Source organism: Poecile atricapillus, chromosome 28 (assembly GCF_030490865.1).
Source record: "Poecile atricapillus isolate bPoeAtr1 chromosome 28, bPoeAtr1.hap1, whole genome shotgun sequence".
NCBI lineage: Eukaryota > Metazoa > Chordata > Aves > Passeriformes > Paridae > Poecile > Poecile atricapillus.
The window spans coordinates 4,706,060-4,730,379 of NC_081276.1; the positions used below are offsets into that span (position 1 = coordinate 4,706,060).

General features: G+C 57.7%; 1 protein-coding gene across 1 annotated transcript; it reads left to right on the top strand.

The window, feature by feature from the left end:
* Window positions 1-22,892, top strand: ATP8B3 (ATPase phospholipid transporting 8B3). Its single transcript, XM_058858684.1, has 28 exons — window positions 1-114; window positions 3,844-3,918; window positions 4,417-4,508; window positions 5,112-5,225; window positions 6,161-6,259; window positions 6,669-6,730; window positions 7,240-7,312; window positions 7,403-7,473; window positions 8,121-8,203; window positions 9,136-9,294; window positions 10,464-10,552; window positions 11,112-11,305; window positions 11,975-12,183; window positions 13,457-13,491; window positions 13,831-13,978; window positions 14,644-14,832; window positions 15,253-15,365; window positions 15,748-15,912; window positions 16,193-16,304; window positions 16,564-16,639; window positions 17,040-17,178; window positions 17,598-17,865; window positions 18,337-18,560; window positions 19,114-19,197; window positions 19,467-19,706; window positions 19,913-20,051; window positions 20,289-20,419; window positions 21,232-22,892. Exons 2-28 carry the CDS (start codon window positions 3,864-3,866, stop codon window positions 21,466-21,468), a joined length of 3,600 nt encoding a protein of 1,199 aa, XP_058714667.1. The 5' UTR covers window positions 1-114; window positions 3,844-3,863; the 3' UTR covers window positions 21,469-22,892.
* The last annotated feature ends 1,428 nt before the right edge of the window (window positions 22,893-24,320 follow it).

A 24,320-nucleotide genomic window follows, 5' to 3' on the forward strand; every position in this document is an offset into this window, starting at 1 on the left:
GGCACACCCCGGGGGAGTGGCAGGGGCTGTCCCCACGGGCCCGCGTGGCACAGCCGGGTGGCAGCACCGGCGGAGGCGACAGGAGCGCGGCGCTGCCCGGGGCTCTCGGTGCAGGTACGGGGACCCCGAGGGGAGCACGGTGACGGGGGGGGGACACGGCTGGCAGGTCCTTGGGGGCTCCGGGGAGCCGCATCTGCCCCCGTCAGGAGCGGGGGGCCGGGGCCGCCCCTCGGCCGGTGCTGCCCGGGATGCCGGGCTCGGAGCAGCGCTCGGGGATGGCGGGGCCGCCTTTTCACCTGAAACCACATCCAGGCTGCTGGAAAACAGGAGGGAAACTCATGGCTCGGGCACGTCCTGGGAGCCGGGGAAATAACCCTGGAGAGGTTTAATGACCCGCCCGGCCGGAGCGCGGGGGAGTTTCCTGCGTGCCGGGGACGGGAGGTGGCAGCGCCCACCCGCCCAGCCCCGGCTCTGTCACTGTCGCCTGTCGTGACACGGGCTGGGCCGGGGGCCATGCGGGCTTGGCGGTGGGGGCTGGAGTCCCACCGGGATCAGGGAAGAGCAGCAGCACCCACGGGAGGGGTCACCGGAGCGTGTGGCAGCCCCGGGAGCGGGACAAGGCTCGGGCTGCTCCTGTCCCCGCACAGAGGGGAGCAGGAACCCCCGGCTGTGGGCACTGCCCGGCGCTCCCAGGGATTCTCACACCAATTCGGGCACGGAGGGAGAGCTCGGCGCTGAGCCGGTGATTTCAGGAACAAAACCTCCACAGAATTCCCGTGGCAGAGCTCGGATCAGCCAGGGACATAAATCTCCGCGTGTTTCACCACCCTGGGCCAAACCCTCGTGGCGCCGTGCCCGGTCCTCCTGAAACCTGACTTCTGTTCAGCCCTGCAAACCTCCAGTAGCCCAGAAGGGAATTTTTGGGGTGAGAAAGTTCCGCTTTGGAGCTTCTTAGCGCCCCGCAGCACCGCGGGGATGTTTTAGAGCCGGAGACCTCCGGGATGGGACATTCCCTGCGGGAGCGGCCGGTTCATGCCGGGGGGCGATTTGGGGCAGCAGCCCGTGGGTTAAGAACTCCCTGCTGGGCTGGCTGAGGTGTGGGGCAGTGGTCCCAGGATGTCCCGTGCCTTAGGCCATCGCTAACCCTCCCTGGCCCCCAGGGAGCTCCGGGCTGGGGCCGGGGCAGGGTTTGTGCCCAGTGTGCCCACCCGTGTGGCTGGGGCTGGCACAGAGCCCTGGCACCAACCTCAGCCTGCTCCCGCCTCCCCAAAGTGCAGATTTTACTCTGATTACTCAGGTGATGAGTGAAGTTTGTCAAGAGCTTTTTTGGAACTGAGGTTTCTCGGATACCTCCTCGAAAATATTTTTCCAGTGCTTTGAATCACTTTTTTTTTCTTTCCCCTTTCCCCCTGCCCCAGGCCCTGGCAAGAGGGAGCACTCCCGGCTGCCTTTGCCTTTACTCTCAGCCCCATGGAGTGTCCTGCCTGTGCCAGCTGCAGGTGCTGAACAAGCTGTGCTTTTGTTTGGCACCGTTTGGGAATGGGGGTGCTGAGCAGAGCCTGGCTGGGTGTAATGGTGATCCTGGCCAGGCACAATGGGGCTCAGAGATGCCAGGCACGGTGGGGACATGATGGATCAGCAGCTTCAGGCCTGAGCCTGAGCATGAGGGGACCAGGATAACCACAAATAAACCCAGGAATTCCAGTGTGTCCTGGTGAGACTCAGGGCAGGGTCCAGCCCTGGCCTCGCTGGTCTGGAAGCAGCGAGCCCAGGAAAACACCTTGGCATTTCTCACTGTCAGCCTCAAATAAAGCCTGGGGCGAGGAGTGAGGGCTCTGAGCCCCCGAGGGCACAGCCAGGGTTACTGGCCCTGAGCAGCCCCCTGGGTCCCCCCACAGCCCCGGGCTCAGGAAGCTCAGCCTGGGCTCAGTTCTAGACCAAGTCCCCCGGGTGGGTCTGGCTCCAGCTTGGCCACACTCCTGGGTCTTGCTGTGGGACCTGGGCCTTGGAGCTGTCTCAGTGCTGGGGCTGTGTCACCTTGGCCTTTGTCCCCATTGCAGTCCTGACTCTGGACTTCCAAGCCTGAATCTGGGCCCCTTCATCAGGAGCTTGGCTGAGGTTCAGGGCCCATCCCAGCTGCCACCCCTGGCCCTGTCCTGGTTGCCTGTGGTTGGGACCTTAGAATGGGTTGGGTTGGACCTTAAAGCTCATCCCATTCCACCCCTGCCAGGACCAGGGACACCTTCCACTATCCCAGGCTGCTCCAAGCCCTGTCCAGCCTGGCCTGGGACACTTCCAGGGATGGGATCAGGGGTTGTGAGCAGGTGACTCAGTTTCCTCCATCCTGGATACCCTGAGGTTCCTCTTGTGTCCTGTTGGATTTTCCTCCAGAACAGCTGCCTCCACTGGGCCCTTGGGCTGTTTATGGTCTCTAGGGAGATCCCCCATACCCCTATTCCAGGGGAGCCCATCCCTCTGGTAGGAGGAGAGAGACCAGTGTGCTTGCCAGGAGCAGGACATGGAGGGCTTTGGTGTCCCTCCCTTGTCCCCTCCTTTGTCCCTCTGCAGTCAGACCCAGCCCTGTTGCAGGGGAAGGTGTCCCCAGCTGGCAGCACCCCTGGGACAGGGACACAAGTGGGGTCACAGCAGGGAGCAAGGTGGGAAATTTGTGTCAAATCCTATTTTGCCTAAACTGAGTGGTGCCAGCCAGTCTGGGCACCCAGGGGCTTCTGTGGGCTTTCTGTGAGGAAGATCTCTCACCCCTCCAGGTTTCCACCTGCTCCTCCTGCTCCCCCTTCTCTGTGGGACAAATGGGAGCAGGAGCTTTGGGATGTAGCAGGAGTGTCCCACCACCCCCAGCAGCTCCCTGAACCCCTTCCTTCCTCCTCAGCAGTGCTGGGAAAACAAAAAGAAACATTTGGGGTTCAAATTTCCCAGAGCAGCTGTGGCTGTCCCTGGATCCCTGGCAGTGTCCAAGGCCAGGCTGGACAGGGCTTGGTGCCCCCTGGGACAGTGGGAGGTGTCCCTGCCATGGCAGGGGTGGCACTGGATGGGCTTTATGGTCCCTCCCAACCCAAACCATTCTGGGACTGTGTGTGCTGAGCTCAGGGGTCATTTAGGATCCAGGGACAGTGACAGCACCAAGTCCTGGGTGGTACAGAAGGATTTTGTGGATCAAAGTTTTTCTGGACAAGCTCTTGGCTGCAGGGGCCGAGGTGTTTGGGTCTCTTTGACTTGGAATGAGATGACCTGGAATGAGGATGGATGCCCAGGCAGTGGCATCTGTGAGGTGTGTTGGGAGAAACCAATACCCATAATAATAATAATCTGTGAGGAGCAAGAGAGAAGTTGATACTTTGGGTGAAAGAACGGAAAAAGTGATCAAAGGAATGAGATAAGAAATAACGGCAGGGACTGACTTCTGGTGGGATTATTTAATAATAAGGTAATTAATGCTTTATCCCTCACTGGCTCCTTTCATGTGAGGATCACAAAGCGCTTCACAAACATTAATTAATCTTCCCTAGCATCCCTGCAGGAAGGTCACAGAGCCACAGAGCATGAGGGAAATGTTGTCATTGATGGAGGTGGCTGCTCTCCCAGCACGATGGGGATGGCAGGGCAGGGACAGCCCCAGTTCCTCACCAACGATTTCAAATGATTTCCAGTAACTTCCCCCCCCAGAGGGCAAAAACGTCTTTGAGTTGTCCCAGGCAGCTGGGATGGGTAAAGGCTGCTTGGCAGAATCTTCTTCCTGCAGGGTGTCCTGCCCTGGAGCATCCCCGTGGGGTCCCGCTGTCATTGCTCAGTGTTCCAAACATCTGTGCCTGTCCCTGTCCCCAGGTGCTGGCAGAGGTGGCAGCATGGCTGAGCAGGACACAGGCACAGGCTGCCCAGCTGGGAAGCAGCAGCAGCCAGGTCAGTGTGCAGCAGGGGTGCTTTGGGGATTTTCTCTGCTTTCATGTGGTTTGTGAGGAAGCTGAATGTGGGGCACGGCTGTGAAATGGGGAAGAAGAAGATTTGGGGTGGAGAGGGAGGAGGTGAAGAGGGACTGTCAGCTGGGGCAGGTGCTGGGAACAGGGCTGGGATGTTCCCTGCTGGGCAGGGTCTGCGCTGGGACGGCAGAAATGGAACTGGGAGAGGAGTGACCGTGACTGGAACAGCACAGGGGGCTCATCCTGCACACAGCCTGAGCACCCTGAACCAAACCCCCAGCCCAGGGGTGACCCTGGGGCTCGGGGGGAGGTGTGGGCAGCACTCCTGCAGCTCTGGAATGTTCTGGACTCCTGCTCTCTCTGTCCCTGTCCCTGTCCCTGAGCCCCAGCCCAGCAGTGCCCATGGCTGGTCCCTGTGCCCTGGAGGCTGAGCCTGGCCTGGCTCCCACGGGCACTGCTGGATCTCCTCTTGCTTTCCCAGCTTTCACCTGGGAGGTGAGGGCCAACGACCGCAGCTACCACAGGCAGTGCAAGAAGAAATCTCTCTTCTGCCTGAGCAAGAGGAAATACTCGGTGAGCCCTGGGCTTCCCCTCCCCAGCCCCTCATCCCTGAGCCCGTGTCTGGCTGGGGGAACACGGCAGAGATGCTCCAGAGGGGTGGAGAGTCACTCACAATCCCCAGGGAGGAAAAGTGCTGCTCCCTCCCTGCCTGGTGCCCCCCAGAGCTGTCAGAGGAGCAGGGCTGGGTGAAGGAAACTTTTCAGTCTGGTGATCTAATCCAGAGAAAGATTTTTCAAAACGTGTGGAGTGAGCAAAACCAGATTTTAATTTTTTTTTCAGCTAAATAACATTGAGGTCAGTGAGCTGGGCTTTAGATCACAGTCAGAATAACAGAATATTCTGAGCTGGAAGGGAACCACAGGAATCCAAGAGTCCAACTCTTGCTGAATGGCCCACATGGGGAGCAAACCCACAAGAAAATGATTTTGTTCTCAATTTTACGCTGCCTTTGGATCTGGTAAATCCCTGTTTTCCTTTACGGCTTTGATAACTTTTTAAGGCATCTCCTGTGCTGTGACAAATCCTAAGAACACCAGAAGGTTTTGGCATTTGCAGAGCAGGTCCCTGGTGTCCCACAGCTGACCCTGGCAGTGCTGTGACCCCTCTCTCCCCCAGGGCAATGCCATCAGGACAGCCAAGTACAACCTGCTCACCTTCCTGCCCCTCAACCTCTACGAGCAGTTCCACCGCATGGCCAACGTCTACTTCGTCTTCGTCATCCTCCTCCAGGTGGGCTGGGCACCTCGGGAACAGCGAGTTCCAGCCAGGCCTCTGCCCCAGGGGGATCTCTGGGCTTCAGGGCAGGATAAAAAGTGTCCCAGGACGTGGCTCTGCCGTGGGGTTTGGTGCCTTTGGGGAACTCTGGGGTTTAACGTGTGTGAAGTGGGGTCACCTTAAATTGAAACCTCCCAACATCAGGAGGATGTGGAGCTGCTGGAGCCAGTCCAGAGGAGGCCACGGAGCTGCTCCAAGGGCTGGAGCCCCTCTGCTCTGGAGCCAGGCTGGGAGAGCTGGGGCTGCTCACCTGGAGAAGAGAAGGCTCCAGGGAGAGCTCAGAGCCCCTTGCAGGGCCTAAAGGGGCTCCAGGAGAGCTGGAGAGGGACTGGGGACAAGGCCTGGAGGGACAGGACACAGGGAATGGCTCCCAGTGCCAGAGGGCAGGGCTGGATGGGATATTGGGAAGGAATTGTTGGCTGGGAGGGTGGGGAGGCCCTGGCACAGGGTGCCCAGAGCAGCTGTGGCTGCCCCTGGATCCCTGGCAGTGCCCAAGGCCAGGCTGGACGGGGGTTGGAGCAGCCTGGGATGGTGGAAGGGGTCCCTGCCATGGCAGGGGTGGGGCTGGATGAGTTTAAGGTCCCTTCAACCCAAATCTTTTCTTGATTCTACAAAATGGGTTTGGTTTTCATGTAGGCTAAGTTCACATTGACCACAAAACAGAAATTAATCCCTCCAAAGTCAGAGACCCAGGAGCATTTCACACTTCAACAAGAGGTGGAAACCCAGCAGAAGAGGTGTCTGTAACAGAGGTGTTGATTTGATGGTTCTGAGATGGGTTCCTGCCACCCTCGGGCGCTGGCTTGGGAGCGAGGGAGTCACTCAGTCACCTCAAGTGTCCCAAGGTGGGACAGGAGTTGAGTCAATGGTGTAAAATTCTCCTTCTCCAGACTTTCCCTGAGATCTCCACGCTGCCCTGGTACACTCTGCTGTTCCCCCTGAGCTGCCTCCTCATCATCCGGGGGCTGCGAGACCTCATTGATGACATTGTGAGTGGGGGGTGGCCCTGGGGACGCTGCCAGGGAGGGGCCCTTGCTGGGAGCTGAGCTGAGGAGCTCAGGGCTTGCTGCCACCCAGCAGTCCTGAGGTATCATCTACTCCACCACATCCACATTTTTATTTTCCCTCAGGAAAGATGTGATGTCCTGGCTGCTTTCCTTGGGGTCCCAACCCCCATTTCTGTCATCTTTATTACCTTGTAGTGCCAGTTTGGTCCCTAGAAATCCCTGGGGGGGAATTCAGCCTCTTTATTCATCAGGACACGTCTTCCCATGGCTCAGAGCGCAGCTCTGGGGCTGAGGAGGGAGGTGGTGGCATTGGGGGGGTTGTTTTTGTGGGACAGGACAGGCTGGCATGGCCCACACCTTTCCCTGGGCTCTCTGTCTCTCCTGTGTGCAGGGCCGTCACAGAAGTGACAGGAAAATCAACAGCAGGCCCTGTGAAATCCTGGATGGGAAGAGGTGAGGAGCTCTGGGAGCTCTGCTTGTGTTTTCCACACCCCCCTGGAACCATGGACCTGAAGTGCTGAGGATCCTCCAGCAGCTGAGAAGGGTTTTGGTGGGACTGTCCCAGGCTCTGCAAGCTCCCATCACCCCCAGGATGTGCTGCAGGTCCTCCTGTGGGATGGATCATGTTCCAGTCAGGGCAGTGGGTTTAACAAAGCCCCAGTTTGCTGTGTTGTGCTGGGGGAGGCTTTCCTTGGCCACAGAATTCCTCCAGTCATCGTTTCCAGCCCAGCTGTGTCCCTGCTCAGCACTGCTCCGGGGAAAGATGAGCACCGGTGGTGCTGAGAGTCCCTGTCACCCCCAGGGACACGGATGTGACACAGCTCCTGTGCCACCCCCAGTGCACCAGAACCCAGAGACCCAAATCCTCTGGGAATTAGGGACAGGCACGGGCTGAAACACCCCCAGCCCCCAGTCCCACCGCTCTGCAGGGACACAAATCTGTCCCCTGAATCCCCCCGCAGCTTCCGCTGGCAGAAGTGGCGCGACATCTGCGTCGGGGACATCGTCCGGCTGCGCAAGGACAGCGTCGTGCCGGTGAGGGGTGGCAGGAGCTGGCTGTGCCCTGCTGGAATCGCTGCCCAGGGGCTCATCCAGCTGCTCTCGCTGCCTTTTCTGCTCCTCAAGGCTGATCTGCTCCTGCTCTGCAGCTCCGAGCCCAGCAGCCTCTGCTACGTGGAGACCGCTGACATCGATGGGTGAGGACAGGGATGGGGATGGGGACAGGGATGGGGATGGGGACAGGGACAGGGACAGGGATGGGGACAGGGACAGGGACAGGGACAGGGACAGGGATGGGGACAGGGACAGGGACACAGACAGGGACAGGGACAGGGACAGGGACAGGGATGGGGACAGGGACAGGGATGGGGACAGGAACACGGACAGAGGCTGGAGACCCAGGTCTTGGGGACCCCCCATGCTGGGAGTGCTCAGTGGAACTGCAGGATGTGGGAGATCCTCCAAAACCCAAACCTACAGACACCCCAGAAATGTGGATTTGACCCACAGATTTTGAGAATGGGAGTCCAAAAGCCCTGGTGAGGGTTCTACAGAGCACCTGGTGACCTCAGGCCAGTGTCTCCATCTCCCAGCTCCTTCCCAGCCCATTCTCCCCCCTCCCTGTGCAGGATGATTTCATGGCAGGGTCTCTGGGCCAGGGCTCTTCCTGCACGAGTGCTCCAGGTGTGCCATGACAGGTCCCTCTCTGGCATTTCACTGCCACCACTTGTGTAATTACCTGCTAATTAATGGCTGTCTCTGTCCCACGGGCCGACAGGAGGATGAACAGCTCTGTCACTGCACAGGGTTGCTTTATTTTCCTTTCTCTGGCTCCTGCTCACAGGGAAACAAACCTGAAGTTCAGACAGGCCCTTCTGGTCACCCACCAGGAGCTGGGGAGCGAGGAGAGCATGGCTGCCTTCGATGGTGAGTCTGCTGGGTGGGGGAGGATGTGGCCAATCCCACTGGGATGGGATGGGATGGATTCAGCCCTGGGAATTCTCTGATCTCATCTCCATCGGTCCAACAAGAGGCTGGCAGCCAAAGGCCTCGGGGGGAGGCACTTCCCATCACTGCTGTGGTGGATCCATCAGGGCTGTGCACCTTCCCCCTGCCCTGGATCTTGATTTTCCCACTGGAACCAAGCTCTTGGTTCCCCAATCTGAGCTCAGCCCCTGCTGCTCCTCCACAGGGTGCAGAACTCACCTCTCCAAGGCTTTGGGGATGAAGGGGGTTATGTTTGTACCTTTTCCAGTTCACAGCCCACTGAGGTTCCTGCACTGACCAACCTCCCAGCACCTCCCTTAGCCTTAACCTGAGCCATCCAAATCCCACCTAGAGATGCCCTGACAAACCCTGAAGCTCCCCAGGAAGCCCCAGGCACCCCTCTTTGGGGGGAATGGTGCCTAGAGAGGCTCCCTGGGCAGAGGCTAGACAGAGTAAAGGAATAAAGGAGGTATTTATTAAAAAGCTGTGGAGCTTTGGCTCCACCCAAGATGGACTCAGGATGGATTCTGAGTCACGAGGTTTCACACTTTGATAAGTTTTGGTCCATTTCCATATTGGGGTTAATTGTCCAATTACAGAGTCAGGTGATGCAGTCCCATCCTCCCAGCCTGCTCTCCTCAGTTCCCTGCTGGTTACACTTTTTGGGCCCAAAGCTGCAGCGGTGTCCTTGGTTGTGGGGCTCAAAAGGATCTGTGTGTGTGCCTGAGCTGTGAGGAGAACCCACTAACGCTTTGTGTGAAGTTCAGAGTCACTAACGCAGCGCAGAACCTGGAAAACACAAAAAACCCTTCATTCACCGGGGACACGAGGGGAGGAAGGTTCCCTGTGTCCCCTGATGTTCCGTGTGGCAGGGCGGGTGTTGTGTGAGGAGCCCAGCAGCCGCATGCTCTCCTTCTCGGGCGCGCTGCGCTGGCGGGGCCGCAGGCACGCCCTGGACAGCGGCCGGATCCTCCTGCGGGGCTGCCGCGTCCGGAACACCGCGCTGTGCCACGGGCTGGTGCTGTACGCGGGTGAGTGTCCCTGCCCGGCACCGGGGGACAGGAATGGACACCAGAGGGGTTCTCAGCTCCCCGAGCGCTCCCAGCTGCTCGAGCGGAGCAGCTGCAGCGGTGTGTGCTGGTGGGGATGGGATGGGATGGGATGGGATGGGATTTGGGATGGGATGGGATGGGATGGGATGGGATGGGATGGGATGGGATGGGATGGGATGGGATGGGATCAATGGGATGGGATGGGATGGGATGGGATGGGATGGGATGGGATGGGATGGGATGGGATTTGGGATGGGATGGGATTTGGGATGGAATGGGATTTGGGATGGGATGGGATGGGGTGGGATGGGATGGGATGGGATGGGATGGGGTGGGATGGGATGGGATGGGATTTGGGATGGGATGGGATGGGATGGGATGGGATGGGATGGGATGGGATGGGATGGGATGGGATCCATGGGATGGGATGGGATGGGATGGGATGGGATGGGATGGGATGGGATGGGATGGGATTTGGGATGGGATGGGATGGGATGGGATGGGATGGGATGGGATGGGATGGGATCCATGGGATGGGATGGGATGGGATGGGATGGGATGGGATGGGATGGGATGGGATGGGATGGGATGGGATGGGATTTGGGATGGGATGGGATGGGATGGGATGGGATGGGATGGGATGGGATGGGATGGGATGGGATGGGATGGGATGGGATGGGATGGGATGGGTGGTGGGAGGTGAGGTGGGGTCGAAGCTCTCCTCACCCAGGATCCAGCCCAGGGCTGGGCCATGTGGGGCTGTGGGGAGAGGGAGGGGTGAGAGCTGCTGTGAGCACCACATCGTGCAGCCACAGCTCGGTGGACACTGCTGGAGGGAGGGTCTCCTCTGGGCTCTTCAGGGGAGGGGAGGTGTCATTGTATGTTGGAGTCTGGAATACAGAGTGTGTGCCCTTGTTTCTGATACTTAGTTATAAGATCTAGAAAAACACTGAATTTCATATAATATGAAATTCATGAGCATGTTTTCATGGTGATACATGAAAACAGATGTTAAAGTTAGATAGAAAAAGCTAAAAGTGTAAGTGTGTAGATTAGAAAGTTTTTTTGTAGAGGGAAGCAGCCTCACTGACCTGCAGGGAAACCTCCTGGGGACTTGCATTTTTACTTCAGATGTGTTTCTTATCCAGGGATTGATTCCAAAATTATGAGGAACTCTGGAAAAATCAAGCAGAAGAAAACCAAGCTGGACCACCTGATGGACCGGCTGGTGATCGTGGTGGGTGCCAACACCTCTGCCCTGCTCCTGGAGTGGCTCACAGGGCTCTTCAGGAGAGACCTCTTGCTCGGGTGGTGCTGCTTTCCTTCATCTTGCAATATTTGGCCTGAAATATCTTGGGCTTAACGTGTTCAGAGAATCAGAGAATCCCAGAATGGTTTGGGTTGGAAGGACCTTAAAGCTCATTCCCACCCCTGCCATGGCAGGGACACCTTCCACCATCCCAGGCTGCTCCAAGCCCTGGCCTTGGGCACTGCCAGGGATCCCGGGGCAGCCACAGCTGCTCTGGGCACCCTGTGCCAGGGCCTGCCCACCCTCCCAGCCAACAATTCCTTCCCAATATCCCATCCAGCCCTGCCCTCTGGCACTGGGAGCCATTCCCTGTGTCCTGTCCCTCCAGGCCTTGTCCCCAGTCCCTCTCCAGCTCTCCTGGAGCCCCTTTAGGCCCTGCAAGGGGCTCTGAGCTCTCCCTGGAGCCTTCTGGAGAAGAGTCTGGTGGGCTCTGTGATCCTGGGACTTTCTCATCTTGGGACCTTCTCATGCTGGCTTCCCACCCCAGATCTTCCTGCTGCTTTTGGTGACGTCCCTGGGCCTTGCCGTCGCCTCTGGGTTCTGGGCCAGGACGTTCCAGGAGAAGCACAGCTACCTGGCTGCCCTCTACAAGCACACGAGCCCTGTCCAGCAGGCCTTCCTCAACTTCTGGGGCTTCACCATCCTGCTGAGCGTCATCATCCCCATGTCCATGTACATAACGTAAGGACCGTGGAGCTTGGCAGGGATCAGGGCTCAGCACCCACCCCCTGCCCTCACCTGGAACTCGGGTCATGGCCCCAAAATGAGGCTGCACTGAAGGTCAAGGTGTGGCCAAGGTGATTCCCAGGTGCTCCCTTAGCTGGCACAGGGGAAGGGTGGATGGGTTTGTATCCTACAAACAGCAAGGATTGCTTGGAGATCTTCCCAGGGGAGAAGCACAACAGGGATCCAAGCTCTGGGCTGGTTGGGAACCGTGGCCAGGCTGAGGATGGCTCTGAGGAAGGTGCAGCTCCCTGGGAGCAGGATCTGAGATATTCCTGGGCTTCCTGTGGACAGCAGCAGGGTGGGGGAGGAGAAGGGCACAGCTTCTCTGTGCAGGCAACAATCACCATTTATGTTGGAAAAAGCTGTTTCCAAACTTTTGGGCCCCTCACTGGACCTCCAGATCTGTGAATTTGGCCACCAAGGGCCAGAATTCCAGAGGGGACCTGGTGGGTGAGGAGATTTTTGGAAGCCTGGCCACAAGCAATGAAAACCCTCTGGTGTCCCCCAAGCCCAGAGCAGTAGGATCAAGGTGGGGACCTCCCCCTGCCTCTCCTTCCTGTGTCAGTGCCCCTGGGTTGTGAGGAACACCATCTTCTCCCTGTTTTCTCCTCCTGGACTCCCTAGGTTTGAATTCATCTACCTGGTGAACAGTTGTTTTATTAACTGGGACCTGGAGATGTATTATGGTGCCAAGGACATGCCAGCTGAAGCCAGGAGCACCAGCCTCAGTGACCAGCTGGGGCAGATCGAGTACATCTTCTCGGACAAGACGGGCACCCTGACACAGAACATCATGAGCTTCAAGAAATGCTGCGTCAACGGGACCATCTACGGTAACCCGGGCTGGGATAAGTTTGTAGGGGCTCAGATGAACCTGGAGCTGGTCCTTCCCACCCCCCCTGAGGGCTTGGGACAGGGGGATTGGTGGTGGTGGTGCAGGTGGTGCTGGAGGAATTCTCCTTGTCCTCATCCCCCATGTTTTTGGGGGTCCCTGAGGTCCCACTGGTCTGGTGTTCCCAGCACACGGAGTCCGGGCACAGTCCTGGCCTCCAACCAGGAGAGGTTTCATGGCCCAAACTCAGCTGAGACCAGCAAAGTTCTCTCTGATATAAAAGGGAGCCTGGGGTAGGAGCCTGGGGCAGCTACACCGAGCATGGTGTGGGTGAGGTGGATCCCACCTGGAATCGTGAGCTGATGCTGGACCAGGCAGAGGAGAAACAGGAGAGGGGCCAGGAGAGCCCAGGGATTTTTGTTTTCTTTTAAGGTCTTGTAGAGAAAAAGGAGCTGTTGCTTTTCTTCTTTGTATCATTTTCTGGGGAATCTCCAGCTTGGCTGCCAAATCTGGGCACTTTGAGGCTTTCAGGGAACCTTTGGAGGAGGCGAGGAAATGATCACTGTCCTTAAGCTTTTTAATTAGAGTGAACATATGCAATTGCTCTTTGCTTCTTTTTTTAATTTGTCTGTTTGGGTTTTTTTGGGTTTTATAACCTTTTTTTTTTACATTTAAAATGTTATTATTTTTAATGATTCTACTTGATTTTCCCAATAAAACCTTGAAAATCACCAAGTCCTTCCTCTTCTCATTGCTGCACTTACTCCAGCTCTTGGCTCACTTTGGGAACTGTCATGATGCTTAATTAGTGAAATTTAATGAGCAGGTCAGGCTCAAGCTTTAGCATGAAGCCCTGTTTTCCTGAGATAAATATCATGTGCTTGAGACAAATGGACAGTGATAAAAGCAAAAAGGAGGGCCAAAAACACCTAGCAAAGCTTTTAGGCAGGAATAAGCCAAATTTTCCCTGCCAGGTGTACCACATTCCACTTCTGTGGAGCAGCATCACCCTAATCCCAGCAGTCTTTGGCCAAATGAAGAATCTCCCAGGAAAGTAGACCTGAATTTTTAACATTAAAATCATGGTGAAAATCTGAACAAAAAGCAAAAAAGCGAGGCCTGGATATCCCGGTGGATTCTGACACTGAGCAGATGCAGACCTGGTGCCTTTTTGCTGGTTTTGCTGGGTTTTTGGCCGGCAGGAGTCCCTCCAGAGAAGCTGCTCGCAGCCCCCTGCCAGCCCTCTGTTGACTGGATTATTTTTATTTTGGCAGGTGCAGGCACAGGCCAGGAGAACAAACAGCCACCGGTGCGTGAGTTCCCCCTCCCCTGTGCCACGTGCCCCTGGTGACAGCGGTGACACTGGTGCCACCAGCAGTGTCCAGGCTCTCAGAGGGGCCTGGCGAGTTTGCAGCTCCTCAGCTGCCACTCAGGGCAGGAACTGGGGTTATAAAAAGATGCAGTTCTGATTTTTAGGGTTTTTCCCTGCCAGCTGTTTTCCACTCAGCCCCTTGGTGTGGGCAGTGCAGAGCTGGGCTGAGGCTCAGCCAGCAGAGTGCCACAGTGTCACATCCCCGGTGCTCCTGGGGACACAGAGCCCTGTGCCCAGTGCCACCAGGCTCCTGAACCCTTCCTGTGCCTCTGGCAGGGCCCGTGGCTGGCGGGGGGCGAGCACAAGGTGGATGTTTGCGATGTGACGCTGCTGGAAGCCGCTCAGAGGGACAGCGACCCGGTGCTGAGGGAGTTCCTGAGGCTGCTGGCGCTCTGCCACACGGTCATGGTGGAGGACAGGGGCGGTGGGTTCAGCTGCCCCTCGGGGCTCTGGGGCCGTGCTGGGGTTTGGCAGCGCCCAGCAGAGCTCAGCTGTGGGGAGCAGAGGGTGTGAGAGCCCAGGGGTGGCTCGTGACTTTGTCCCTGGGCCATGGATCTGTGTTTTGGGGTGTTTAAAAGCTCATGGGTGGGAATAGAAGCACAAGGGGGATAATTCTGGCTGGAGCAAAAAGGATCATAGAATCCCAGAATGGTTGGGGGTGGGAGGGACCTCAAAACTCATCCAGCTCCATCCCTGCCATGATGGAGACACCTTTGAGTTAAGGTGTTCAACTCTCCCAGGTTGCTCCAGGCTCCATCCAGCCTGGCCTTGGACACTGCCAGGGATCCAGGGGCAGCCACAGCTGCTCTGGGCACCCTGTGCCAGGGCCTGCCCACCCTCCCAGCCAACAATTCCTTCCCAATATCCCATCCAGCCCTGCCCTCTGGCACTGGGAGCCATTCCCTGTGTCCTGTCCCTCCAGGCCTTGTTCCCAGTCCCTCTCCAGATGAGACAAGCAGGACTGAGTTTGCCCAGCCTGGTGGCTCAGCGTGTCCCAGCTGCTGCTGGGCAAGATCAGGGCATTGCAGCTGTCCCAGGGTGGTTTGGCTGGGGGTCTGTGGGTGATCAATCCCTGCTCCTCTCCTGCAGACCAGCTGGTTTACCAGGCAGCTTCCCCAGATGAGGAAGCGCTGGTGTTGGCAGCCAGGAGCTTGGGCTACGTCTTCCTGGCCCGGACAGAGGACAGCATCACCATCAGGGAGCTGGGCAGGACCAGGACGTACGAGGTGCTGGCCATGCTGGACTTCAACAGCGACCGCAAGAGGATGTCTGTCCTGGGTGAGCGGGGTGGGCTGTCCCAGGGGGCCCCTCCAGGCTCCTGTCCGTGCTCAGCCCCACGAGGGATGGCACTGGGATGGCTGCAGGTGGCCACAGCTGGCACCGGGCTCCTAAGGGTCATCCTGGCCATCCCTGTGGATTTGCTCACCAGCTGAGAAGAGTTTGAGCAGCCAGGAGGGAGGAAATAAATCCAGGGCACAGAGGAGTTGTGTGAGGAGTCCCTGAGGCCTGATTCTGCCCCATGGTGGTGCTGATTTGGGGATATTCCTGTGCTTCCCATGGCCACACATGGAAAAGCACCAGCGAGCCCTGTGGTGCTTTCTGGGGGCCAGCACAGGCCAGTGCAGCCACCCTGCAGGGACAGCGATGACTGGGAGCCATCTCTGAGGGGACCTAAGGTGTCCTTGCCCTCCCTGCCAGTGCGAGACCCCCAGGGCACCATCCGGCTCTACACCAAGGGTGCCGACACCGTCATCCTGGAGAGGCTGCGGAGCCGAGGGCCCAGCGAGACCCTGACTGAGACGGCGCTGGATGTGAGTCCCACCCAGCCAGGGTGACAGGACTGCTCTCCCTCCTGCTGGCTTTGGGCTGGGTGTCCTGCAGTCAGTGCCCTGCTGCTCTTCCTCCCTCTGCCTTAGGGATTTTGGTTCTGCCTTCTGCTCTAGGAGCCTCAGCTGCATGTGGGACAGGGGGTAAGAGGGCATGGAATCCACCTTGGGTGTTCTGCATGGACCAGCTGCATCCAAGGATGCTCGTGGGGATGCTGTAGGATGGGGGAAGGGAGTCAGAGCCCTGAGAGAGACTCCCAGGTCCTGCAGCATCTCTGGCTCTGCCATGGCTGGCCTGGGGTGATGCCCTGGTCCTGTGAGAGTGATCCTGGGGAGGGAGGAGAGTCCTGATGTCTCCTCCCCGCAGCGCTTTGCAGAGGAGACGCTGAGGACGCTGTGCGTGGCCAGCAGGGAGGTGAGCGAGGCCGAGTTCCGCGCCTGGAGCCGGAGGCACCGTGAGGCCACGGTGCTGCTGCAGGACCGTGCCCAGGAGCTGGACAGGCTCTACGAGGAGATGGAGCAGAACCTGCAGGTGGGATGGGGCTGGGGTCAGGAGGAGCTGTCTGTGCCCCATAGGGCAGGCACGTGGGGTTTGGCTCTCCAGAATGAGGAGGTGAAGCGCCCAACCCAACACCTGGGTGGGAGGATTTCCCCGAGGGGTGACTTTGTGACACCAGTGGACACCAGGGCATCAAGTCGTAGCTATCAAGTTGTGTCTACCCCCAGCAAAGGCTGCTGGTTGGGTCCAGGGGTGATTCCCACCTCCCTGTCCTGCCCTGCCCTGTGCCATGACACCCAGTCACCCCCTCCAGCTGCTCGGGGCCACGGCCATCGAGGACAAGCTGCAAGACGGAGTCCCTGAGACCATCCAGCTGCTGAAACTGGGCAACATCAAAGTGTGGGTGCTGACAGGAGACAAACAAGGTCAGTGGAGGCACCCCCAGACCCCCCCAGCACATTTCAGCTTCTCCCCTAACCAGGACCAGAGAGAAGGGCCACGGGGAGTGGGCAGGAACGGGTCCTGCTGCTCCCTTTACTCTCCAATAGCAGCACATCCCACCCGCCAGGGGAAACTGAGGCAGGGGAAGGAGCTGCTGCCCACCAAGGGCTCTTGGAGCCAAGGGCTGGGGGCTGCCCTGGGCTGGGGGCAGCACCATGGACCATTGACAGCTGGCTGTTGCAGAGACCGCAATGAACATCGGCTACGCCTGCAGGCTGCTGACGGACGACATGGAGATCCTGGAGGAGAAGGAGGTCAGGTGAGGAATGGTCACCTCCTGGCTCAGGATGTTGCTGTTCCTGCTGAGGACACTCTAGGGCAGAGGAACTGGGGCAGAGTGGGCAGAGCTCAGCTCAGCCAGAGGTGCTTCTCCTTCCCTCTGCCAGCCTGGATGTCCATGGTCTTTCTCTGATGATTTTCCAGGCCTCCCCACCTGTTTCCTCTCCCACCCTATGCTCTTCCTTGGCAGGCTTTGACCAGAAAGGGTTAAAGCTTCTCTCCAGCCTTTAAACCAGGCTGATTTCTGGTATCAATGATCTGGTATCTCCTCTTTGTTCCCACCACAGTCCCATCTCCCTAGCTTTGAGATGACCAAGGCCCACTGTAGGTCTCACCAGCATTCCCAGTGTCCCCAGCTCATGTCCAACTCCCTCCCACAGCGAGATCCTCCAGGCTTACTGGGAGAGCAACAACAACCTCAGTGGCCGTGGGGACACCCCGTGCAGCCACCGCCCCTCCCAGGAGCGCCCAGAGGCTCTGTGCCACAAGAGAGCCATCATCATCAGCGGGGACTTCCTGGTAAGGTGGCACCTGGATGCTGTTCTCTGCTCCCTGCCTGATGGTTGTTCCTACCCTGGTGGTATCAGAGTCCTGGGTGGCACCAGCAGGACATGGTGCTCCTCCTGGCTAAAGGTGGGAAAAGCCCGTTCGGGGCTGGGGAGTGAAGGGTGGAGAGGAGAACAACCTTGCACCGAGCATTTGGTGCTGGGGGGCTTTGACCAAAGCTGCTCAGTGTTCTGGGGTGACACAGGCTGGGTGGTGACCACAAACTCTTGTGGTCATACTGGGACATACTGGGCTCATGGTCACAGCACCTGCTCTGTGATGAACTTGGAGAAAACCAGAGTCACTCTTTTGGGGCATTAAGAGCATTGCTTAGGAGCTGAGGGCTCTGAGGGCTGTGGGAGAGGTCCCAGCCACGTGTGCTCTTCCCCAAGGACAAAATCCTCCACACGGGAGAGGTGCTGAAGGAGAAGAAGGGGTGGCCGTGGCGGTGGCTGTGCTGTGATGGGGCCAAGGCCTCGCAGGACCAGGGAGGTCTGGTGGAGAAGGCCTTTGTGGACCTGGCCACCAGCTGCCAGGCCGTCATCTGCTGCAGGGTGACCCCCAAGCAGAAAGCCCTGATAGTGCAGCTGGTGAAGAAGCACAAGAAGGTCGTCACCTTGGCCATCGGGGATGGCGCCAACGATGTCAACATGATCAAAAGTGAGGCTCGGGCAGGGGAGGTCGGGGTTCCATTGGTGTGTCCCACTGGTGATGGTGCTGCCCCATTTGTCATCTCCACCACTTCACCCTCCTCTTTGGGATGAGGAACTGGGAGGGGAAGCCCAAACCTGCTCCCCACATTGCTGTGCTGGGAGGGGAGCGAGAGGCACAGGACAGGGACAGCCCGAGACAAGTGCAAGGTGGCCCATGTGCTTTTGGCATCTGGGATGAACCTTGATGAACCTCCAAACCCCAACGTGGGCAGCTGGCAGAGCCATCCCTGCCCCTCCCAGCAGCCCTGACACGGGGCTGTGCTCTTGGCACACCACACCTGGAACATCCAGGACATGGGATAGCAGGGGCTTCTTCCCTTTTCTGTCACTCCTGGATTCACATTCCTCGGGACAGCCCATGGGGAAATCAGGCCCCCAGCTCCCCCAAAACCTCCCCGTGTGCGTTTGCCACCCGCAGCCGCGGACATCGGGGTGGGCATCAGCGGGCTGGAGGGGCTGCAGGCCGTGCAGTGCAGTGACTACGCCCTGGCCCAGTTCTCCTTCCTGCAGCGCCTGCTGCTCGTCCACGGCCGCTGGAATTACCTGCGCATCTGCAAGTTCCTCCGCTACTTCCTCTACAAGACCTTTGCTGGCCTCCTGGCCCAGGTGTGGTTTGCTTTCCACAGTGGATTCACGGCCCAGGTGAGGGATGCAGGGGTCACATCCATCCTGTGGAGGTCTCTATACCAGAGTTACAACTCCCCCTGCTCAGGATCCCCTGCAGGGATCGTGCCTGGGGCTGTCTGGAGGACACGTGTCCACATCACCACCTTGGTCCCCTGTTCTCCCTCGCTGTGCCCAATTTCTTGTGATTGCCTGACTGAGACACCACTGGTTATCTGCTTTTCACCTGGCTGGATTGGGAAAGCACCCTGGGGAAACTCGGGATCTCCTTGTGAGCTGTAGTTCAGTCTTGGACAGATGCAGGATCCCACGTGCATTGAGCTGGTTTCCTCCAAAATGGGAGTTTTGATCCCAAAGGCCGTCATCAAGTGTGACTTGTGACAACATGTGGAGCTCCAGCCCCATCTCTGTCTGCAGCACCACCCTACAGAAAATCTGGGGCTGATGCAGGGGATGGGATAAGTCCAAGGGGATTTCCATATTTGGATCTGAGTGTCCTGGGGCCTGGACATCCTTTGTGAGTCTTTCCAAAGCACCTCCAAGCTCACAGCTTCTCCCTGTTCCCTTCTAGCCTCTGTACGAGGGCTGGTTCCTTGCGCTCTACAACATTTTCTACACTGCCTACCCTGTGCTCTCCGTGGGCCTTTTGGAGCAGGTACGGCTTTCCCGGGCTCGCTGTGCCATCCTGGGAATCCCCCTGGTAGTCACTGCACCCATCTCCACAGCCCTTTGTGCCAGGACATGGCACTGGCAGCTCGGTGGGCATGTGGAGCTCACCCCCGCTCCTGGGGTGCCTGTCCCCAGTCCCCCCAGAGCCACGGGGCAGAGGGACCCACTGCAGCTCTTCCAGAGGGTGTGTGGGGTGGGGCAGCCCCATCCAGCTCCCCCAATCTCTGCATCCCCTCTGGGATGCTCTCCCCGCAGGACGTGAGTGCCAAGAAGAGCCTGGAGTTCCCTGAGCTCTACATGGTCGGGCAGCAGGACGAGCTCTTCAATTACCGCGTTTTTGGTGTCACCCTCCTGCACGGGGTGGGCACCTCCCTCATCAGCTTCTACATCACGCTCTGGGCCTTTGAGGACCACGTGGGCACCAAGGCTGTGGGTGACTATGAGTCCTTCTCTGTCACAGTGGCCCTGTCAGCATTGCTGTCGGTCCTTGTGGAGGTGAGCACTGATCTGCTCTTCCTCATCCTGCCCCACAGCAGCTCTTTAGGGTCCCTGGGCTCTGGCACTATCTGCAGTGGCTTTATGGCTGGGGGACGATCTCCTTGGGATGGAGGAGGAATTTGGATGAAGCAGCTGGATGGAAGAGGGTCACCATGGCCCTCATGAGACCCTGTGCTCTTCCCGCTCTGCCCTTGTTCCCACAGATTGTCCTGGACACTCAGTACTGGACAGTGTTGTCCTTCCTGATGCTCACAGCCAGCCTGCTCTTCTTCTGCCTCTTCTCCTTCCTGACCCAAAGCATTGATGCCTTCAGGATCGCCCCTGCCATCTTCCGCTTCCCAGGTGAGGTGCCCTGGGGATCCCCATGGCCCTTCCCTTCCCTGGCCTTGATGCTAGGAGCTGTTTCCCAGCCTGTAGATCATCTCCTCATTGCCACTTCTTCAACTGCTGTCTTGACTTTTACCAGTTTAGGTGCCATCTCCTCTTCAGAGCCCTCAGCCCTTGTTGGCCTGTCCCCCAGCACTTGTTCCCTCTGCCGTTTCCACCTTCCCTACCCAAACATCACATCTGTGTTGACAGATGCCTGCTGGAATGCCCTGACCGACCCCTATGTCCTGCTCGTGGTCCTGCTGTCCCTGGTGGTCAACACCATCCCCTCGCTCGCTGTCCGTGCCTTCCGTGCCGTCCTGGGCAGAGCCACCCCCCAGCAGGTGAGGGCTGGGGGGGACAGGCAGGGTCAGGTCCTGCTTCCCACCAGTGTTGGGGTCTGGGATTGGTGATGGCAGGGACAGGTTCCCCAGGGAAGCCTGGGCTGTGGTGCTGGGAATCCTTGGTGGTGCCACTCGTCCTTCATGACACTGGCACCAACTCTCACTCCAGGGCTCTCTCCCAAAATTGTTCCATGGCCCAGCAGGGGGGGCTGGGCCAAGAGACCTGACCCAGCTCTTGCAGAGGGTCTGCTTTTGGCTGCAGTAAGGAATTGTCCTCCAGGACCCCCCAGGAGGGTCTGGGGTCTGGTGCAGGTCCTGGTGCCGCCCCAGCCTTGGTGGAGCTCACCCCCAGCAGGGCTGTGGGTCATACCCTCAAAAGAGTCCCAGGTGGAAGCAGGGGTTGAGATTGTGCTCGAGAGTTTTGTGAGCTTTGCAGCCCCCAGGAGAATCCCCACATCCCATCATGGAAAAGGAGGTCATGGTGGAGCTGGGATCCAAACCCCGTCCTGGAGGAGGGTTTACCTGTCACACTGTGACTACCGCGTGTCCCACCTTGGGCTGAGGGCTTGCCTGAGAGGTGTCCACAGCCCCTGTGGGAGCAGGGGTTGACACTGTGCTCCAGAGCTCCATGAGCTTTGCAGATCCCCAGGAGAATCCCCAGATTCCTCATCCCCATGGAAAATCAGGTCATCATAGAGCTGGGAGCCAAACGGTGCCCTGGTGGAGGTGTCCCTGCTCTCCCTTCATGTCCCCGTTGGGATGAGGGCTCTCCTGGGAGATGTCCCCAGCCCCGATCTCCGCTGTCCTTGCAGAAGATCCACCTGAAGGCCAAGCGGGATCCAGAGCCCTCGGTGGAGCTGCGATCCCACGTTCCCCGCGGCTCCTTCCACCGCCGCTCCAGCTACGCCTTCTCCCATCAGGAGGGCTACGCCGGCCTCATCACCCGCGGGGACAGTCTGCGTGCCAGGGCCACCCACGGCACCTCCCCGGGTCCCCTGCCAGCCCAGGGCACCCTGGCCGTGTCCTCCCTGCGCTGCCCCTCGGTGTAGCCCCTCAGCAGGGCACACGCCTGGCTCTTCCCTCCACCTTTAATCTTACCTGGGGGTTTTGCAGCCCCTGTGGTTGCAGAAGGGCTGGCCCAGCCTGGGGGCTCCTGCTGCGGGTGCTGAGCCCTGGGCTGGGCCCTGCAGTGGCCCCGTGGCCCCACACTGCTGCACATGGTGCTGGAAAGCTCTGGAAGCCGCTGAGCGCTGCCACTGGGCTCAGCCCCTCGCCCTGGGACCCCTGGCTGGCAGCACAGCCCCTTCCCTCTGCTGAGTCCTTGGAGCTGGGGTTTCCTCTTGTGTGAGGCTCATCCCACCCCAGGCTGGGCCCACAAAAGCAGCGCTGCTGACCCAGACTCATTAACCCAGCTCGGAATTAATGAAATGTCCCGATGGAGAGCAGCGTGGGCTGGGTGGGGGCGCAGCCCCTCAGCCCTGCTCATTCCCACCCACAGGGGACTGAGCTGCAGTGGCTGCACGAAGAACCTTTTGTGTTCTCCACCAAGGGCTGGTGACAATCCTGTGACTTTTCTGTCATCAAACAGGTCACAGAATCCTGCAGAGGTTTGGGTGGGACCTTAAAGCTCATCTCATTCCACCCTCTGCCATGGGCAGGGTCACCTCCACCAGCCCAGGTGGCTCAGACTCGAGCAGTGTGATTTTAAAATATTCCCTAATTTCTGGAGAAGCAGACAGGTTTGATTGATTGATTGATTGATTGATTGATGACCTGCAGGTTTTTCTTCTCCAGCCTGGCTCCTGCAGCCCTCCTTGTCACTCCCCACCACTCTCAGCCCCTGCCTTTGCTGTCCCTGCACAAGGGGCAGTGCTCTCTATGTGCCTTGTCCCATCTCCACACCACTCCCCCAGGTCTGGTGTCCCCACCTTTGGGGACAACTTACAGCCACAGGCTTTGCAAAGTCCCAAAAAGCGCTTCTGGGGGGGATGTGGATAAGTTCTGCCTAGTGGGCACAGGGGACATGTCCCACAGAGCCAGGGCCACCAGCATTGGCCGCTGGAGAAGTTGTGTGTGAACTGGATCACCCTTTTTAGGGTTTTGGTTTTAATTAAAATGATGGTTTAACTTTTCTCTCCTCTCCTGGAAGTCTCTGTTGGGCCACAAAGGGTGAAAGTGGCACTGGAAGGTGCCTCAGTCTGTGCCAGCAGTGCTTGTGCCGTGGCAAAAGGCACAGCAGGAGAAGAAATTTGGGTAAAAAGATGCACAATTAAATCATCTATGGGGGCTTGGCCCTGCCTGCAGCACATGTGAGTTGATGGGTTTCTTTTACAAGTGCTTTGGCCTCATCTGCACTGGGTTTGTGAGAATTAAAGTGTTTCCCTTGGGCTCTGGCCAGAAGGGCCTGGATGGTGCCAAGAAATAAAAGTCTTTCCTCTGGGAAAGCTCTCACTGCTGCAACTGCCAGGTGGAAAACGGGGTGGAAAACAGGGGGTGGAGATCAGGGGTTGGAAAACAGGGGGTGGAGAACAGGGGGTGGAGATCAGGGGTGGAAAACAGGGGGTGGAGAACAGGGGGTGGAGATCAGAGGGTGGAAAACAGCATCCTGGGCATGATCCCTGAATCTCCCAGGCTGGGTTTGTGGGAGGAGTGAGGTGGTGAAAGGGGCATGGGGAGGGACGTGACCCCCTCACCACCACAGGACACCACACACGCCAGGGTGAATGACTAGAAAATAATTTATTGAAGAAACAGAAAGCTGCAGAAATACAACACAGTCATGACCAGTAGAGGATGAACAAATAGAGATTAATTTTTTTCTCTCTTTTAAAACCTGTTGACAGGCTGGAGTTAAGTTTCCTGATAACTTCCCCTGCGTGAGTCATTGCAAAGAACAAGGAACAAACTCCAGAGCACACAGCACATTTTGGATAAAGTGCCTGACACATAAGACTCTTTTTTATTTTATTTTTTTTTCTTTTTTAACGTTTGTAAATAGCTTAAACAAATATAGTTGCAAGACACAGAGGAGTAACAATTGCATTTCGCTGTAGAATAAAACTTATCCCATGAGAGTAACAATGAAGCAGCAGCAAAAAAGAAAAAATAAATTAATTTAATTAGAAGGAAAAAGTCATTTAAAAACTCAGAGATGTGGCCCTCGGAGTGCGTGGGATGAGGACGAGCATCACCTATTGCTATACAGAAAAATGAACAATGTTTTCTGGAGGAGGCTGGGCTGGCAGAGCCGAGGCTGTGGGTTCTCCCTGACCAGGCTGGATTCTGTCTGACTCCATTGTTTTCTTCAGAAATCGAAGGGGAAAAATTAAAAAGAAACCAAACCAAACCCAAATTTTGTTCTTTGCGTTTTTAATTTCCTGCCTTTAAAAACGCCAAACAAAGATGTGAGAGATGTTCCTTGTGGTGGCTCCTGCAGGCCCCGTGGCTGGGTGTCCTCTGAGACAAGGGAAAGGAGCCAGCTCCATGCTGGGGATGTGGTGGTGACAGGGACAGACGGGGCACTGACAAAAAGTGCCCAACATGGGTTGGGGAGAGAGGTAAAGAGGAGCTGATCGTCTTCCCCACCCTGACCTGGGATGTTCAGGAAAAAAGAGTGAATTTTTGGCAAAGCCATTTCTCTCACTCTGTGCCAATGTCCTGCTGGCACAGCTGATGTTAGAGCAGGGAAAGCTTGGCCCTGGTTGTGCCAGAGTGGGATAAAAATGTTTAAAACCGACCCCAAGAGCCTCCTGCTTTCCTGGTGGGATGGGGATGGTGCTGGCCCACTGCTGGCAGAGATGTTTCAAAGTACAAAAGCCATCGTTGGAAAACTTCCACTCCAGGAAGAACCGGAGTGGCTGGGGGCATCACAGGTCGTGAAATGACCCAAATCCCTGAAAAC